Source organism: Diabrotica virgifera, chromosome 6 (assembly GCF_917563875.1).
Source record: "Diabrotica virgifera virgifera chromosome 6, PGI_DIABVI_V3a".
In the NCBI taxonomy this organism is placed as follows: Eukaryota; Metazoa; Arthropoda; class Insecta; order Coleoptera; family Chrysomelidae; genus Diabrotica; species Diabrotica virgifera.
Window position 1 is genome coordinate 255,470,961 of NC_065448.1, and position 20,791 is coordinate 255,491,751.

At 32.5% G+C, this 20,791-nt stretch overlaps 1 protein-coding gene and 1 long non-coding RNA gene across 2 annotated transcripts in view; one reads left to right on the forward strand and one right to left on the reverse strand.

Annotated features, from left to right (window-relative positions):
* Window positions 1-8,231, forward strand: part of LOC114331544 (T-complex protein 11-like protein 1) — a 28,201-nt gene extending 19,970 nt beyond the window's left edge. The window contains exon 10 of the mRNA XM_028281141.2: window positions 7,816-8,231. Within this exon, the coding sequence (XP_028136942.1) occupies window positions 7,816-8,018 (203 nt within the window). The 3' untranslated portion in view covers window positions 8,019-8,231. The remainder of the gene's footprint in view (window positions 1-7,815) is intronic.
* Window positions 2,408-3,846, reverse strand: LOC126886844 (uncharacterized). The gene is made up of 3 exons (XR_007698785.1): window positions 3,628-3,846; window positions 3,267-3,528; window positions 2,408-2,919 (listed from the first exon to the last, which is right to left on the reverse strand). It is a non-coding gene; the product is annotated as an uncharacterized LOC126886844 (long non-coding RNA).
* Window positions 8,232-20,791: the final 12,560 nt, after the last annotated feature.

A 20,791-nucleotide genomic window follows, 5' to 3' on the forward strand; every position in this document is an offset into this window, starting at 1 on the left:
CAAAAATGTATAAACATTTTCAATTTCTCAAACATTTTTTCACAGTAGGACGTGAATTATTTAAAATTCCCTCATCTTAATGTTCCTCTCGGCACCCGTATGACTTATTTTGAAAGTCGCGGAGGTAGTAATCAGAGAGTTTCCATCTGTCGTTAATCTAGTGGTATGAGAACGATATTTATTGTTGTTTTCTGTACTGCTGGATTGAGTTACTTAGTTTGTTTGAATTTTCAACTTTATCGCAGAAAAAATGTTAAAAAATAGTTTTTATTATTGTAAGTGAACATTGTTTCAAAATTATTTTTGATTATAAACATATTTTCTGTATAATAATTTTCGATATTATCAAAAATAAAAATATTCTTGAGCAAGGAGCACATTTTTTACACACTTCCTATTAGGGAATCCATCGACCTGTCAAAGTTAAATCACGTGATCTTTGGTTGGCACACAAAACCGTTTTTAACCTAAACTCAATGTAATTTTGGATTTTTCGTATTTGTTTTTCGTCGTGATTTTTTAGCTAATTTAGTATTAAAAGACATTCATTAGATTAATTAGTTTATAAACTTTACGTTTTTGGTGATTTTGAGTGCTGACAACATGCCTGTGACTTGTATAGTAGTGAACTGCGGAAGTCCAACTGATCGGGATAATGTTAATTTTAATTTGTTTTTTGTCGTGATTTTGAGCTTAATATAGTATTTAAAGACATTCATTGGATTAATTATTTTATAAACTTTACGTTTTTGGTGATTTTGAGTGCTGACAACATGCCTGTGACCTGTATAGTAGTGAACTGTGGAAGTCCAACTGATCAGAATAATGTTAATTTCAATTTGTTTTTTGTCGTGATTTTGAGCTTAATATACATAGTATTTAAAGACATTCATTGGATTAATTATTTTATAAACTTTACGTTTTTGGTGATTTTGAGTGCTGACAACATGCCTGTGACTTGTATAGTAGTGAACTGTGGAAGTCAACTGATCAGAATAATGTTAATTTTAATTTGTTTTTTATCGTGATTTTGAGCTTAATATAGTATTTAAAGACATTCATTAGATTGATTATTTTATAAACTTTTCGTTTTTGGTGATTTTAAGTGCTGAAAACATGCCTGTAACTTGTATAGTAGTGAACTGTGAAAGTCAAGCTGATCGGATAATGTTAATTTTTTTCGTCTTCCCTCTATAGGGCTTTTCATTCACAGTCATTTGTTTTGAGCTTCTGTCATATGTCCTATAATCCGTGTATAGTAATATTATACACGAATTATACAACATCTAACAGAAGCTCGAAACAAATGACAATCGATGAAAAGCCCTATTAGAAACTCATTTATGTTTCCTCGCCTAACTAAATTATCAAAAAACAGGACGCACTCATGCTAGGAATTATGGTTTTTATTAATATTATTACAATTATTTATATGTGACACTAACGTAACTAGTGACATTAATATTAGGCTAATGTGACAAACTTTATTAATACTAAATTTTAACATTTATCCCCTATTTTGTTAAAACAATATTATTTTGTTTTTCATTCTATTCAAAATAAATGCAGTTTTGACAGGGAATTTGTTTTGTTATTTATTTATTCCATATAGACCTGGATCCCGCGTACCAAAAAAAGTTGATTAATAGCAAGCTGAAAATTTATTAATAGCTTAACAGTGTCTAGTCCGACAAACTTTGATGTATGGGAACACTAGAAGTTTTAACTGTGGAACAGGTTAAAAATTTGGAACGTCAAACTACGAAAATGTTTATGTAATTTGTCAGATAAAACTTCCAATTGATTTGCTACCAATTCAATAAAACCCTCATGCAAAAACCAGATTGGTGAAAAAATCATCAACTGGGCATTTTAATGAGTAGAACACGAAGACCATGTCAAACTACAGGAATCATGTTGGTTAGTAATAGCAGTCTGATTTTTGCATGACAATTTAATGAAAGGGTAACAGATCAATTGGATGTTCTGTCCGACAAAATATATGGGATGTTTTTGTAATCTGATGTTCCAAATCTGAGTTTCCAAACTGTTTCACAATTAAAACTACCCCTGTTCCAGTGTCACAATACATCAAAGTTTGTCCAACTGGACACCGTTAAGCTATTAACAAATTTTCAGCTTGCTATTAATCAATTTTTTTGGTACACAGGATCCAGACCTAATAGGTTTGTTCGTAGTATGACACAAACGATTAGCAACTGCTGTCAACCATCAGATGCATGAGCAGTTAACAGTTAGTGTTGTGCAGTTAATAGTTAGCATTCATAGACTACGAATGCGCATGTGTCTGATGGTTGGCAAGAGTTGCTGATCGTTCTACGAACAAACCTATCAGTAAGCACAATTTGTGATATCCATGGGTAGTTACTAACAGAAAGAGGCAGGATTCGATTTTTAAAACATTTATTTTAGAGTCAAAACATAGTCGTACCTTAAACAATAAATGTATATTATCATTACAAGTTGATACTAATTACAAAAATAAATACACATCTAAAAGACCAATACATAATTACTCATGATGAAGAAGTACATTATAATTAAAAATGAATAACCATTTTCATATCGCTGCAACACAATGCCAAAGCCATCTTATATTTCAGTTCGTTTAGTGAGCGCAACAAGCACTCTGACCGAACAGTTTCAAAACTCATTAGTTTTTCATCAGAGAATGCATATGTTGCTATCTCCAAACCATGTAGCTGTAACATATGTACATGCATTGGGTTCTTCTTCGTCTGTCTTGCTCTGGGCATACTCAGCTAAAAATAGGATTGCTGCAGACTTCACTATTACCAGCCATACGCATACAATGTGCATTTGCTATGTCATCAGAACTGGCTATCACCCCACCCAAGCATTTAGTCGTTTAGCATTAGCTTTTTGGAAATGCTTCACCTAAAAAAAATATTTTATTTTTTTTGGAAATTCTTCAACTACAAAAATTTATTTTTATTAGAGTATTTGCGTTCTTTACAATGATTGAGAATATTTTATTTAAAATCAGACATTCATATAATATAATTTTAGAACAATCATGACAGTAATTCAAATCGATGGCAGTAATAAATCATTTTCAGAGAATTATGGAGTTCGCAGTTTACATATTAGGACAACGATATGTCTGGTTTCATACAGATATATAAACGTAAATAAATCTAATATTTAGAACCAATTTATCCAAAAGACACTAATACTGTTATCCATATATTTCTTAATGGTGAATAAATAAAATAAAGGCATACCTTTCCAACAATAATATGGAAATCAGGAAATCATTAACAATTTTTACTCCATTCAAAACAAATCCAGCTGTAAAATATTTATGTGCCTGAAGGCTTTTGTATGCTTTCATCTGCTGCTTAGAGTAGCAACTGTGAGACTCCACCAGATCTGTATAAATATCTATAATAGTAACTTGATGGACTGCACTTTACTGTAAAATCCAATTCTGACTGAATTCCGTATGGATCTAAATCCCCAATTATTTTCAGCTTCAATAAATATCTAAAACAATAAAAGAAATAATGTTATTGCTTGCAAAATTCATCATTATTGATAAATATCGGGGCAAAATGAACAGTAAATAAACATTGTTTCGCCTACCTTTCTCGCAACATCTGGAGTTTCCAATAATAATTTCCTTAAATAATCAGTTTGCATTGTGGTAAAGTTTATAAAGTTCACAAAAACAGGAAACGAAATCCAAATGAATTGAAAATAGACAAAATACGACGATAAACAATGAAAAATCATTGAAAAATAGATACAAACATAACCTCTTCGTTAGTTTGTGTGCCAACCAGAGGTCACGTGGTTTGGATTGCCTAATACGCTCTGAGCTTCGCTGGTGTCGCTCCTGGCGGATTACTAATGCAACTTACACCGGTAATTTTTAAATTTATTATTTAATTGTTATCGCTTAATATTTAGAACGCAAAAAAGTAATTAAATTGTAATCGATTTTTTAAAGATTTTGTTAATTATTTTAACGTTCTATTAATGAAATATTAATTTCTTACTTCGGATACTTTCATAATTATCGTGTAGATGGCGCTTAGATTAATTTATAATTACATATTACGAAATATTAAAAAAACTTAAATTCAGTATTTAAAACGTAAAAATAGGTAAAAATATACACCACAGCTTTGACAAACTAATATTATTTCCTTTTTTTTTGTCTCTCTGATTCTGGCCTTGGTTTAGAACTAGAACCTTTAGCCACGTAATTGTATACTTATCACTAACTCAGGTGTAATGTGTAGTGTGTGTGTTGAGTAAGTGTCTTGTTACTTTGCAAAGTCGACGTCATTGTCTTTGCAAAGAGACGCTAATTGTGTATTATTTCCTATTAATGTTTTTAATTTCAATGTTTTAAATTAGTCACTTTGACATTTATGTCAAATTTCCAGTAAAAGCTTACAAACTTGTCACTACTGGCGCTCTCGAATATTTAATTATCCCCTCTACCTACGAGCTCATAGCGTATACAACTAATAAAATTAGTATCTGATGGGATATTGTAAAGATGTTCTTCCGTAGACTTCTACAAATATTTCAAAATCAAAAGTAGCCAAATCAAATCCAGTCATTCTCGAGTTATAAAAAATAAAAAATGGAAATATAAAAAAAGAGTCTGGAGAAAAAAAGAAATGGAGGGTATCAGATAAAATTAGAGGGTGTCCTAAAAAATTTAGTGAATCAGAAAAAAATGCAGGGTATCAGAAAAAATTTGAAGGGGATGGGATAAAATAGGAGGATGTCACAAAAAATTGAGTGTAGTGACTGTAGAAGGCAATAGGGAACTTGCATAAAATTTTAAATTTGAAAAAAATGGTATAAATCACAACAGAACATAATTTAGAACCTGTATCAAAAATAAAAAAGGTTTGTTTGTCTTTCGTTTGACCCCTAAAGACGACTAAAAATTCAACTTATACCAGCCACCCCCAAAACTCGTCGTGACGTCACGGGTTGTATGTTTACATTCTACACCAATTGTATATATAATTTTAAATGAGACATTATAAACGTCAGTAAAAATAACAGTTATGTGACGTAACAAATGTTTTTGATCGTTTGAACTATTTATAGAAAATTTGAACTTTTACAAAATGGTTTTATTTTCAATAGTAAACCTTCTTTCCTTTTCTTCAAAAACTGTATCAAACTGCAATGTCAACAAATTGGTATATTTTATTACAATGACATACGATAAATGTCATTAGAATAAAAATATTATTCCTTTATTCCCCGACGACGATCTGGCTAAATACTCAAGTAGGTGGAGGCCAATAAACTAAAGAAGAAGAAGAAGAATATACGTAAATATAACCATAAACTGAACCACATAGTTAAACTCTGTGACGTCACAGGTCGTTTGAACTATTTTAACATAAAGAAGACTTTAAATTTGTACTAAATAAGTTATTATTGAGTTTTTGAAACGTGAAATTTTGAAAATCTCATTTTTATACAAAACTGAACATTATTGTATAATAAAAAAAAAGAATGTGTGTACTTTGTACGCACGTAAGAAGTTATACTTCTATTATATGATTTCAACGAAATTAATATACTTTAAACAGTTTATTTATATTTTATTTAAATATTAAACTAATTTTAATACTTACTACTTCTCAAAAAATTTTATTAAAACAGTGCCAAAAATTAAAATAATAAAAGAATAAAACACACACAAACAAACACATTGAAAAATGCCACAAATGATTTCTGAACAATGTAGGAAAAATTTTTAACTAAATACGTATTTTCTGAAAAAAAAAATTATACAGGGTGCCCAGAAACTCTACCGACAAACGAAGACAGGAGATTCCTCAGATAATTTTAAGATAATTTAACCCAATTCACCTAGTCCGAAAATGCTTCCTAAGGGAGCTAGAGCTCTTTGAAGATGGCGTCATGTAATTAGTTTTTCTTAAATGCCTCCAGAACCCTTCTATTCAGAAAAGCCAAAATTGGTATACTTATTTACTTTCCAGAAATGAATCGATTCCATCCATGCGAATTTCTAGTACAGGTCATAGGCGTCCGTTTTGGGTAGGGCAACGGTTATTTTATCGCCTAACTTTTTTTTCTTTAATTTTTAAGCATTTTTGACTCTGAATTATTTAATTGTGAATTATTTTAGTACTAAAAGGTTAGTTTAAGTCGATAGGATACACCGTTTTCTAGGAAAATTGATTTGAAAATTTTTCGTTCCTTGAATTTAAAAAAAGAAAGATTAAAAAAAAACTATTTAGAAAGATGAAAACTGGTACATTTATTTATATTCCAGAGAATAATCGATTTCATTAATGGCGAATTTCTAGTACCGGTCACAGGCGTCCGTTTTGGGTAGGTCAACAGTTATTTTATAGCATACCTTTATTGTCTTTAATTTTTAAGTATTTTTGACACTAGATTATTCAATTATGAGATATTCGAATACTAAAAGTTACTCTTGCTTTAAGTTGGTAAAATACATCGGTTTTTTTTTAAATTTTTTTTAACTTTTTTTTTTCAAATTCCCAGAGCTAAAAACTTTCAAATCGATTTTTCTAGAAAACGGTGTATTCTATCGACTTAAAGTAAGATTACCTTTTAGTACTATAATACCTCACAATTTAATAATCCAGTATCAAAAATGCTTAAAAGTTGAAGACAAAAAAGTTATGCAATAAAGTAAACGTATCCCTACCCAAAATGTACGCCTATGACCGGTACTATAAATTCGCAATGGATGGAATCGATTCATTTCAGGAAAGTAAATATGTATACCAATTTCCGTTTTTCTAAATAGAAGCGTTCTGGAGGTATTTAAGAAAAACTAATTACATGGCGCCATCTTCAAAGAGCTCTAGCTTCCGTAGGAAGCATTTTCGGACTAGGTGAATTGGGTTAAATTGTCATATAATTATCTGAGGAATCTCCTGTCTTCGTTTGTCGGTAGAGTTTTTGGACACCCTGTATAATGAACTTACAATCATAAAATGTATAAAAAAATTAAAAAAATAAAAGTTTCCATTGGGGTTTGAATCAGCGCAGTTAGTATTGAAATTTATTCACCTTAAACTTTTACCCACGGAAACCATGTGTCATCATGTGCGAAGATCAACTAACTAAACGGATTAAACTTTTGACGGTTCTGAATTTAACCAAATTATTTTGATTTTGAATTGAAATTATTTAGAATTGAAAGAGATATTAGAATACAACAAAACATAGAGTATGAAAACAATATATTAGGTGAATATTGATAGAAATTTTGATGGTAATCAAATTATGTAAATCAAAGCATTACATACTATTTTAGTAGGTTGTTTTTAAATTTTCCAAATAGGTAGGTCCTCCCTATGAAATTTTTTAATAGGATACTGAAACATTTACAATTATTACGTACCTGTCGCTTTTAAAAACTATTTAAAAAGTCACTACAATATTATAAACTTGCATTTTTCTCTGCCATCACAACAATAAAAACTAATATACACAACATTAATTTGTTTATCCAAAATCTCCATATTGAACAATTATTGACAGATGATTTTAACATCCAATCAGATCTCGTATAACGTTTATACCATACTGTCTGTGTGCGCATGCGCGCAGAACTATGAAATTTTACTCTCAATCGCGCCTAAAAAAGTATAATTTCAAAAATGTGCAAGTTCCCTATTGATTGTATTACCCGTCGCATGGTGACGCGACGGGCAAAATCACTTGTATTTTATAATAGCTTTCTGACTTACTATGGAAATTATTAATATTTATGCTTTTTTTTTATTTTAGAACAAAGGGTGAAAGACTTCTTTTTGGATATAATAGAATCCTCGACAGCTGCTCCCCAGAAGGTGCCATCAGGATTATCAGCTTTACAGAAAGAACTAACTGAAATTGCTGGCCAATTTCTAAGAATTGTATCACACAACAGCACCGTTTTTTGCAACTACTACTTCGATATTGTTGCTGCCGCTTTACCTAAAGCATCCTAGACTATTGCATTTATTAGAGAGTCTCTGTCAACTGTTTTTAGCTAATTTATGCTATTGACTAACTTTAATCTATTAAAAACCACCTAGCAATTTTTATTTTTTTTTCTAATAACTAAAACAATTTTATAATGTACGATGTGTAATTTTATACAAAACAAATAATTCTTCCTATATTTTTGTGATGCCGTATCTATTAAAAGTAATGGTCGTGTAGATACTTGTTTTTTTTCCAAAATTGTCGAAAAAAATCCTCAAAACACCAAAATAAATCTCTCAGAAATCAGCAAGAACTAAATAGAACAAAATATACACATGAAATCTGAAATACGTTTAAAGATATTTCAAATATAGGACAAACTAACTAAAACGAGTCAAAGACACAAAAACAACAATGGATGAATGACGAAATCCTGAAATTGATGGAGCAAATGAGACAACTGAAAAATAATACGGACGACTATAGATAGAAATAGAAATACAAAAAATAAAAATAACCAAAGGAAAATGGATGGAGGATAAATGTATTAAAATTAAACAGCTAAAAGACAAATATGATATGTTAAATATGTTTAAAAAACTAGATAAATAGCGGGCTTATATCATGAGAAATACCTACCTAGATAAAAAAGAATGTGTGTGTACTTTGTACTCACGTAAGAAGTTTACTTCTATTACATATTATGTGATTTTAACGAAATTGATATAATGTACTTTAAACAGTTTATTTATATTTTATTTAAATCTTACACTAATTTTAATACTTACTACTTTCCAAAAATTTCTATTAAGACAATACCAAAAATTTTAAAAAATAAAAGAATAAAACGCACACAAACACATTGAAAAATGCCACAAAGAAAAAATGATTTCTGAACGATAATAATTGTTGGCAAAAATTTTAAATACGCATTTTCTGAAAAAAAAATTATATAATAAATATACTTACAATCATAAAATGCATAAAAAAATAAAAACTTGCATCGGGACTCGAACCCGCGAATTTGGGGACGCTTTGATTCGTAATCGAAGCCTAGACTCACTCATCCAATTACTCATTATTTGTCATGCGGGAAAATAGGTCAACTGAACGTTTTACTGTTTGACAGTTATTCTGAATTTAAATCAAATTATGTAGTTTGATTTTTGTGGAAGAAAGTATTAAAATATAACAAAACAGTAAGAAAACAATATATTAGATGTAGATTGGTGGGACTTTTGTTGGTAATCAAATTAAGCATGTAAATCAAAGCATTACAGACCTACTAGATAAATAAATCTACGCCAAAAAATCATAATTTAAAAATAAAAATCGGACCTAATTTCGGATTTCTCTCTAAAATCCCCATTCTTGAGAAAATAAATTTATTCCAACCTAATCCAAATGTATAATTACAATATGATTATAATAAAAACTACTTACCAAATTAGAATGAGTCCTTGTCCAAAATAGTCCAAAAGTCTAAAAATATATATGAAAACTATTTAAAAAGGCAGTATAAGTATTAACTAACTTTTGTTTGTTGTTTCTTTTCACACAAATTTCAAAACGCAACAACCATAAATAATCTAACTACAGCTGTGCCACAGCCGCCATATTGAATAATTTTTGACATGTCATTTGAACATCCAATCAGAACAAAGTTATAATGCGCATGCGCCGGGATCGTAGGTTTTAACATATAAAAATTCACCGTCATATCGAGCGTAAAGAAGTATAACTTCAAAAAACGGACAACTTGGTTTATGTACATTAATGAACCGATGAAAGCGAAGGACAGTCAGAAGTATTACACTCTACCAAATTGGCAAAGAACAATATTTACCGATGCCTCAAAAACGAATTCGAGGGTGGCCGCTGCCGTGTGGGACCCCAGGACAAGTTATAAAGAGAGTATACGACTTAATGAACATTTTACAACATTTTCAGCAGAACTTATTGCAATACTGAGAGCAATGCAGGATAAACAATAACGAAGAGAAATTTCTAATCCTTATAGTGCTTTACTTAAACTGGAAAGTTTGAAAGACATATCAAACTACATATACATTGACATTAATAAAGTATATTCGCGGTGTGCAAGTACTTGGAAGGGGAAACGAGAAATGACCCTGCGCGAGTCGCGGAGAAATATTGCAACTATCTTAAATAATTCATATTGTCAATTGAAATTGTCAAATTGACGTATATTTCATACCTTCTGTCAATGAAGCAGAGAAATTATATATTGCTCCACAATATTGATATGATATGCAATTATTATATAAAGGTAAATTTAATTAATTTTATTTTGCTTGCAGTACTGCATTTTAATAACTAATTTTATTTACTACATACAATTGTTGACGTTTTCATAACATAACCTGAATCTTATTTTTTCTTCTTATTATTTTTTTGGACTATGGCCTTGACAATTATCCAGTAACCAGGACTAATATAATTGGCCAATATAATTAAAAGTGCGAATTTTAGTATAGAGCGTAGAAATAGGGGTCGCTTTGCCGAACTTGCACGGTCCCAATATCGCACTTACGGCTAAGGGCAAACAAATATCATTTTGTTGGGTAAAAGCCCTATATAATCTTAAACACAATGAAATAGTAGATACTTTAGCTAAGAAGGCTACCGAACAAGAAATTAAAAGTGAATATAAATTAACATTAAATGATGTTTACACTAATATTACCAGCAATAAAACCAAAACCTGGCAACAATGGTATAACAACTCAACAAAAGGGCTATTCTACAAAAACATACAATTAAATCACGGTAGACAGAGACCGGTATGTCTATACGCACGCTAGCTAAGGAGTGACGTCACGTGCGAAGCAAAGTTTTTATCAGAACACTAACGCTTGCCGTGTTAGTCGGTTAATATTAAATATAAGCATGAATATTTGGTACTTTATTTTATAAGGTGTGTAGTTTACAATTTTTAACATTTTTTTGGGTATAGGTTTTCTGATTAATGAAAAATATAACAACTATTTTCGACATTTCGCCGCTACATAAAGTGTGTATATTCATATTAATGTAGGAATATAATAATGTTTTTTCAATTAATAAGCATGTAAATGAATTCTATTTTATACATATTTCGATGGTCGGATTCATTACTGGAATATTTCGAAAATCGTGTATTTTGAACAAATTAGGTAGAATGGTTAAATATTAAAAACACTTTACGAATTACTTAACTAACGTTTACAATAATTAGAGGCTACAAAATATTTTCAAACTTTCATTTGCATTTTCCAACATTAGCTTACTTTACATTGTTCCAATAATCAGAGGTGTAACCAGGATGATCCTAAGGGGGGGTTACAACTACTTGATGGTCTCTGGGATATATGGAATAGTAATCGTGTTAAGCTTATAGAGCTTAAAGTACATTCAAATGAGGGGGTTATAACCCCAAATCCCCCCCTGGTTACGCCTATGCCAATAATAAATCCGGCCGACAATTTATAATGAAGATTTATTGCACATTTATTGAATACCTATTTATACAATATTAAAATTTATTTCTTAGAGTTAACAAACTTTGACATTTTTTTTGTCGAGTTTTCTTTGATAGTTACTCAAACTAATCTTTCTGTTCATTTTTCTTAATCTTATATAATATATTATATACTATATACGTATATAATATATTATATATTATATACGTATCCTACTGAGGCATATAAGTACCTCAAATAGTATCGTGATATTCTAAAAGTTGAGCCAAAGTTTTCTGTGCCAGCTCTTGAAAGATTTTAGTTTTTTTTGACACAGGGCTTCCATGGATTGTACAAAACAGTGATTCCATTTTTAGTGCAGCTTCCCACAATTCTTCTTTTGGGTACATAAGAGAACCTCTTGAGACTGTCTGTAGCCAATCTGGTTCCATATGTGTCTCATAGGTTTTTGTAGGGTTTCCTAAACTATATTATTTATGCTTGAATTTGCATGCCACAAAACCAGCAACATACTTCAAAGAGTCCCGATGAATTTTTTCTTTCACCTCATAATTTTCTGCGATTTTCAAAATGTCATCGTCAGTTATATGATCCTCCTCCAAGTAGTGAGCTTCTATAAATTTATTTTGAATTATTTTCTCCTCTTCAGACTGAGATTTTTTCGAACCATCAGTTTTTTCTATCAAATTAGACAGCATTTTTTGTGCCAAGCAAATATCTTCTGATGCCGAAATATCGCTTGGCAATTGAGGACTTTCTATTGAGCTGTTACTTTCGCAAAATTCACTAGTTTCAATAGTATTGCAACATTCTGTAAAGATCGCCTCCTATTTTTTTCCTAAAATATACCACCTTAATGTATATTTAAAATCTATTGCCGAAGGATGATCGTTTACACCACCCATTCCTCGAATATAAGAAAAAAAAGTTCTCTAACACGTCCTGATTCAGCTTCGATGTAAAAATATAGTCAACGTTGTATTTTGCTTGTAGGTAAGGAAGTAACTCTTTCAGAAATATATTAGTAAGCAATATCTCTTTTTGAAATGGAATAAGTCCTTTATGTTATCATCTTGGCGCCGACATGCAACCACTGATTGCTTTACAAACTATTCATTTTGAGGAAATCGAAAGTATTTTATGTCTGATCCTTTCGTCACCCGATTATAATTCTTACAATTAGCTACGGCACAACCCGGCATGTCTTTTTTAATACATAAAAACTGAACAAAACAGACTTAAATAATAGTTAACTGGGACACGGATGGTTCCTACATCTGGAACCTGTATTGTTGCTTCGTAGGTGACATCAAGCGTGTCGGGGTACACATTTTTGATTTATTAACGATCATACCGGTCTCTGTCTACCGTGAATTAAATATTCCAGCTAAATCCTGGTTTAATCATTATCACGGCGAAAAAATCGTTGTTTCATACATGCAGACTTAGATTTGGACACTGCCTAGTGCCAGAACACAAATTTAAAATAGGTCTTAGTGATAGTAATATTTGTGAATGTGGTGAGTTAGGATCTGCAGAACACATGATACTAAACTGTACACTAATTATAATAGAAATAAATCAATTCATGAATCAAGTATATAGAGAAACCAATATTACAAGACCTTTTAATCTAATAACAATATTATCTAATTGTGATCCTAATTAAAGACATAATTAGTATAAAATTAAAATTGTGAACTATTAATACCTGTGTTTATCCCATTTGTCTACCTATCTTTCCGTGGTCTAGTCTTGTGTGTGTGTGCATTGCTCTGAAAGACCCCTGAGCAGAAGTATGCACTCCTTGTTGACATTCCTTATAATATAGTTAAATAATAATAACAATAACCTGTGGGAGTTTTTTGTCAGTTCTTCCATCAGGCGCGGCCCCCTGCGAATGGGGGATGCTTTCTGGGTATTCGTAGTGCCAATACCCAGAGAGTAGCAGGGATACTTGCCGTGGAACAAAAACTGACACCTGGCAGTAGGTATAAAATGCACACCCATTAATAAGGAGAATTCCTCCTTTACCTCCCAAATCAAAAATTCTATCATTATCTCCCTTTCTAGATGAAATGGGAATACTACGAGTTGGTGGACGCCTTCAAAATTCATTACTTAATTATCAGAAAAAACATCCTGCAATATTATCAAATAAACATCACTTAACCAAACTATTGTTTAAACACGAACATTTAAAATTGCTACATCCTGGTCCCCAACATTTACTCTATCATTAAGAGAGAAATTTTGGCCTCTTAGTGGCCGTAGTCTCACAAAACAGACAGTGCACAATTGTGTTAGATGTTTTCGCGCTAAACCGTCAATGGTAACAATTTCGTAGGGGCCGTTTCATAATTAAACGAATTATCTCAGTTTCTTAAGACAAATGAAACAATGTTACGGGAAATAATTTGCAATAAAGGTGTTAATTGGAAATTCATTCCAGCTTATAGTCCGCATATGTGTGGTTATTGGGAAGCTGGGATAAAATCTGCAAAATTTCATTTCAAACCAAATTTCAAAGCTTCATATACCTGGGCACAGAGCTAAATAAGTCAGCTAGACCACTCAAAAGAAATTAGAAGACGCATTGAAATAGCAAGATCTGGCTTCACGAACATGCGTAAAATGCTCTGTAACCCCAAGCTATTAGTCACAATAAGATTGAGAACACTAAAGTGTTATGTGTGGTCTCTATTACTGTATGGCTGTGAGATCTGGACATTAAAAAAGTATGACGTCAACAAACTGAATTCATTCGAAATGTGGTTATACCGCCGAATGCTAAGAATAAGCTGGACCAGCAAAACTACAAATGAAGAAGTACTGGAAATAATGAACACACGTCCTCATCTGGTCATTACAATCAAAATTAGAAAGACATCATCTCTAGGACACATAATGCGCCATAGGGAATTTGAGCAGCTTCAGGTAATATTAGAAGGCAAAAGGGGTATAGGAAGAAAGAAAAAATCCTGGCTCCGAAACATCAGAGATTGGACCCACACAACAGGGAATGACTTAATCCATCAAGCCCAGAACAGAGAGAAATTTGCCATATTGATCGCCAACCTTAATAGAGAGGGCACTTAGGAGGAGGAGGACAACGCAAGAGACCCTAGAGGTAATTTTCTGTCCCGATTAGCTAACCAGGACATAAAATACCGGCCCTAAGGCTCAAAGATAGATAGAAAGTAACTTGTGAAGTGGTTACGATTAATTTGATTTAAGATGATAATTAGAGGGTGATTTTCCCGAGATTTTTGACCAAAAAAAAGGGACCAACTATATTTTGAGCATTTACTTAGTTTTGATGCTACAAACTTAAAAAAAACAAAAATAAATATTTTTTAAACACTTTAAAAAAGTTGTAACGAGTTTTCCCCAAAAAAGTGCATCATTTTGTGGATATTTCACGTTGAAATATTCGCTTTGAAATTTGATGGATATGAAACTATTTTTCATTAGCTACAAGTTTGTTTCAACTGGGTCCATATAGTTCATACATATATAGACCTGGATACCGCGTACCTAAAAAAAGTTGATTAATAGCAAGCTGAAAATTTGTTAATAGCTTAACGGTGTCTAGTCTGACAAACTTTGATGTATGGGAACACTGGAACAGGGGAAGTTTCATTTGTGAAACAGCTTAAAAATTTGGAACGTCAGACTACGAAAACGTTCCATGTATTTTGTCGGACAGAACTTCCAATTGATTGGTTATAACTTCACTCTTATATAAAAATCAGACTGGTGTTTATCACCAACTGGGTAATTTAATGAGTGGAATACGAAGAACATGTCAAATGACAGTAATCAAGTCGGTTAGTAATAGAAGTCTAATGTTTGCATGAGAGTTTAATGAAAGGGTAACAAATCAATTGGATGTTCTGTCCGACAAAATACCTGGGACGTTTTCGTAACCCCACGTTACGAAGTTCCCATGTTCCAGTGTTCCCTCCCGTACACCAAAGTTTGTCCGACTAGATACCGTTAAGCTATTAACAAATTTTTAGCTTGCTATTAATCAACTTTTTTTTGGCACGCGGGATCCAGGTCTAATACACCATTTTTTTATACTTTTTTAGAAGCTACATATTTTTGCTAAGAATATTTTTTTCGGATAAATTTCTTACTTTTTGAGTTATTTGCAAAAGCCGCCTAAAAACGTGTTTTTTACTGGCAAATAACTCGAATATTAATTTACTGAAAAAATTCTATAGAACAAAAGTTGCTTAGAATTAGTCAGTTTATCCATTTTCAGACTTATTTTGAACGTATATTTTGTCACCCCCGAGATTTGTTAAAATTCACCCTCAGGGCAAAATCTTATCGGCACACTATCACTTTTCTTGGTTGACATGTTACCTATGTGTATGCCAAATTTCATGTTAATCCAAGCGATTATTTAAAATTTAGAGCAAAAAGCATGATTTAATGTATATATTTACTATTACTTGTATTTCAAACAATTGCAAATTTCTTTATGAGTTTAAAATAAATATTTTTGACGAGGTAAAGAATTAATAATTGTCGTCTGAAGACAAATATTACAAATATAATCTAAATACAATAAGTGATAAAATATTTCCAAAAACGTTTTGTATCTATTAGCATTGTTTAAAAAAAGATAAAAATTTGTCTAGTTATACAATGCTACTAGATTAGTGAAAATTTACCATTTCCAGGTAAAGAATTAAAAATCCTCATCTGTAAATACAATACAAGTACGATTGAAGGCGAACGGTACCGATCGATCGGTAACGATCATATAAGTTCTATTTAGTACTTGGCAATGGCAACAACGCCGTCGTTAATAGAATTAAAATTCGTCGTTATTAAAATGTTCGAATATATATGTATATCTACGTGCTGCCATCTACTGAAAGAATTGTTAAACGTTAGTTCCTACTGTCGCCAACCATTTTGACTGTGGCGTTTACATACCCCCTTAAGAAATTTTGTATTCATTAATTTGGAATTCAGTATCGTTTTGTACTCTGAGCTGTTACATCTAAATAAAACTTATGCATTTCCTTCAGTAGTTTCGTTACTTAATTCTCCAACGAACACACATCATTTTATGCAGAATAAAAGTTATAGATATCTATATAAATGTGTAATATTGTATGATTGTGATTGTAGCTAAAGATTAAATTATATCCATTTATTGTTATAGAATCTAGGTATATCTTTAAAATACAAAATCTTATTTTAATAATAATATGCGAGATAAATATCTGTAGAGCAAAAATAAGTTCGGCTAATAGATTAAGTAAACAGTCAGGAAATTCGATGACACACACACACATACACACAAGAACAATATTTTGGCAGATATGTTACAACTTATAAACGAAGGAAACATTGAAATGTTGGTAAAGTTTTTCAATCATGTTATACTAAACTGGTGAAATCCTAAAGATTGGTTTAAGTCCGAATTCATAACTTTACCAATATGAATAGACCACAGGAAGCGAATACTATTCGAAATATATATAAACAAATGCGACAACTGTAAACCTTTATTGCATGATTGAGAAGACAAATATTGGCAGGGAGATACTTGGTCGCCCAAACTATAATAGCCACGGACGATTAGAGTGCGATTCAAAGGGTATTAATATCGATAGAAATAAACTTAATTATCTCTGATATGCGGATGACATTGTTTTCATATCAGATGAGGTGGGAGAAGCCAGAGTTGTGTTACAACAACTACAGCAAGTAACACAGAGAGTAGGCTTAAAGATAAACTATGGGAAAAAATGTTGACGAATCTCATCCTCAATATGAGCTAATATCACTCATAGAAGTTGTGGAGAGATATGTGTATTTTCTTCTTTGTGTGCCGTGCTTGTTTTCAAGCGTTGGCTATCGTTGCATTAACAAGCTGAAATGTTTCTCGATCGACAGCTATATGAAACAATTCCTCGACCGTTCGACCAGTGCATTGTCTAATGTTACGCAGCCAGGACACTTGTTTTCTTCCAAGCCAGCGTTTCCTTTCGATTTTGTCCTGAATGATCAACCGAATTAAGCGAGATTTAAGTTCTTTCATTATATGACCGAAGTAATGAACCTTTCTCATTTTTATGACGTCGCATCGGATCAATTCTCGCTCTTTGTGCATGGTCTCCAGCACACGTTCGTTGGATTGTGTGCTGTCCATGGGATGCTGAGCATGCGACGACAACACCACAACTCGAACGGTTCTAATTTGTTCAGATTCTTAATTTTTGTTGTCCAACTTTCACATCCCTAGGACAAAACGGACCAGACGTAGCACTTCAATACTCTTAGACGTGTGGTCGATGACAGAATTCTACTGCACAATACAGAACGCCAGCTAATAAAGCTTTTTCATGCAAGTTCTATTCTGGTCGAAAGTTCCTCATCACTTTTAACCCTGCAGTCAATCCAGCTACCCAGATATCTAAAGCGTTCCACCCTTTCCAGTATTATGTTCTATAATTTTAGTACTGTCTTCGATATTAAATTTTCCGACCACTATCCATTTTGTTTTCTTTGCGTTGATTGTTAAGCCCTTTGCAATACATTCGTTGTTTACAGCATTCAACAGGGTTTGAGGGTCTTCCAGACTCTCTGCCATTATGGCGCGGTGTCTGCGTATCTGATGTTATTAATGATTTCACCACCGATTTTAATACCTTCTCGACGATTATTTAATGCTTCCTCAAAAACATAACACATCCCTGTCTGACACCACGCTTAATAGAAACTTTGGCTGAAGCTTCTTGGTCCAACTTAATACAAGCGGTCTGATTGTAGTAAAGATTTTTGAGCAATCTAATGTTGTACGTGTCCAGACCAACTAAGTCCAAGCATTGAAATAGTACCTAATGTATGTGGCGCTCTATCAAAGGCTTTTTCGAAATCTATAAAACATACGTAAATATTTTTCCTAACTCTTGTACAAGTTTTGCACGCAACTTTGCAATGCAATCCGTGTTTGCTGTATCCAAACGATTTTCCAAAATCGGTTTTGCACCCCTGCAAAACATCAAGCTCATGATTATGCTTATGCTTATTTGTCCAACTACAAACAAACACAAGTAAACTAAATATCATACAGATCTATGCACCTACTGCAGATAAATCCGAGGACGAAATTGAACAATTCTACGAAGAAATCAATCTAATATTAAAATCGACGAAACCCCGAGACATCACCGTAATTCTAGGTGATTTTAACTCAAAAATTGGTAAAGGGAAAAGTGGCAAATATGTAGGAGAATACGGACTCAGTAAAAGAAATGAACGAGGTGACAGACTGCTTCAATTCTGTCAGGAGAATAACATGATTGTATCTAATGCATTCTTCAACTTACCAAAGAGAAGACTTTATACGTGAAAATCACCCCAGGACAATGGCCAAAGAATAATTCGAAACCAGATTGATTTTTTACTGATAAACGAACGATACAGAAACTCCTTAAAATCCGTTAAGGCTTACCCAGACGCAGATGTCTATTCATACCATAACCCTCTAATAGCCCAAATGAGTATTAAACTAAAAAGATTGGAGCAGAAAAGAAGAGCAAACCAGATAGACGTCAGTCATTTATGTAACCTGGAGGTAAAGGAGGAACTGCAAAGGTGTATTAATAATGATTTGAAAATACTTCATGAAAAAGAAACATCTCAGCCAACGAACAACATAGATAAAAAATGGCAAAACGTAAAAATGGCGATAACAAGTCCTGCGAAGAAAATTCTGACTAAAGAAAAACCAAAAATAAAGCAAAGATGGATGATTGATAAAATCCTTCTTCTCATGGACAATCGGAGAATAATGAAAGGAAAAAACGAACAAATGTATAAACAAATACAGAAAGAAATCCAAAAAGAAATCAGAATAGCAAAGGAAGATTTTTATAAAAGAAAATGTGAAGAAATAGAGCAATTGCAGGCAAAACATGATATTATATTTAATGTACATAAAAAAGTGAAAGAACTTGCAGGTACACAAAAACGTAAGCAGCCAAATACCCTGTATAATGTCAACGGAAACATAATAACAGAACTAGAAGAACAGTTGAAGACGACATGGAAAAACTATGTTGAAGAACTCTTTGCAGATGATAGACAACAATCTGAACTAAGTAACATACAAGGAGACGAAGGTCCAGAAATAACGGAAGAGGAAGTAATGTACGCACTAAAAAGAATGAAAAACGGTAAAGCCCCAGGTCCAGATGAAATACCAACGGAAATCCTTAAACTGATAGAAGAAGACAACGTACTTTCTGTGTTGTTCTACGGAATGGAGTCATGGACGCTGAAAAAGATTGATACCAAAAAATTAGAGGCATTTGAACTGTGGATGTATCGCAGAATATTGAGAATATCATGGACGGAGAGAGTCACAAACGTCGAGGTCTTGAGAAGAATGAATAAAGAAAAGGAAGTCATATTTACGATCAAAAAACGAAAACTGCAATACTTGGGACACATTACAAGAGGCGAAAGATATGAACTGCTTCGAATAATTATGCAGGGGAAGATATAGCAGGAAAAAGGTCCATAGGAAGAAGACGAAACTCCTGGCTAAAGAATCTACGGGAATGGTATAGCTGTAGCAACAACGAATTGTTTCGGTCATCAATTTCGAAAATACGTATAGCCCTGATGATCGTCAACCTTCGGAACGAAGATGGCACTTGAAAAAGAAGAAAAATCAGGCTCATAATGTTAGGTGGACCAGGTAATTATGTTATTTTTAAGGCCACTAAAGTTTTTCTACCTATTCCATCCTCAAACTATGGAGTTTAAGTCCTCCGAGTAATGAGTTTGGTCTGATTATGTATCGAATTTTCATAAAACTCCAGGAGACGACTGGGCACCAGGTAGCTTGGAGATCACGCCGACATATTAGTGTTTAGCGACCCCAAAAAACCCATAAGTGGCGAGTTCGCATTGATTTTGCATCGAATTTTCAAGATAATGAGGCCCATCTGGGACAACAAGTGCCTCGGAGACCTTTGCCGACATAATATTAGTGTTCAGCGATCCTAAAATCCTCCGAGTAACTCATTCTGACCACCATAGTTGCCTCGGAGACCACCGCCGTCATAATATTCGTAATCAGCGACCCTACAAACCCATCGAGTAATGAATTTGCATTCATTTTGTTTATAAATTCCATAAAACTCCAGGAGACTCTCTAAAACTCCATCCTGGGTTCAATTATTTTCGAATTACAAATTTATCATTTTTCATCACTTCGAAATACACATTTTTGAAATTGCATTTTCCTTGTTCAATAATGCATTTTTTATTTTGTT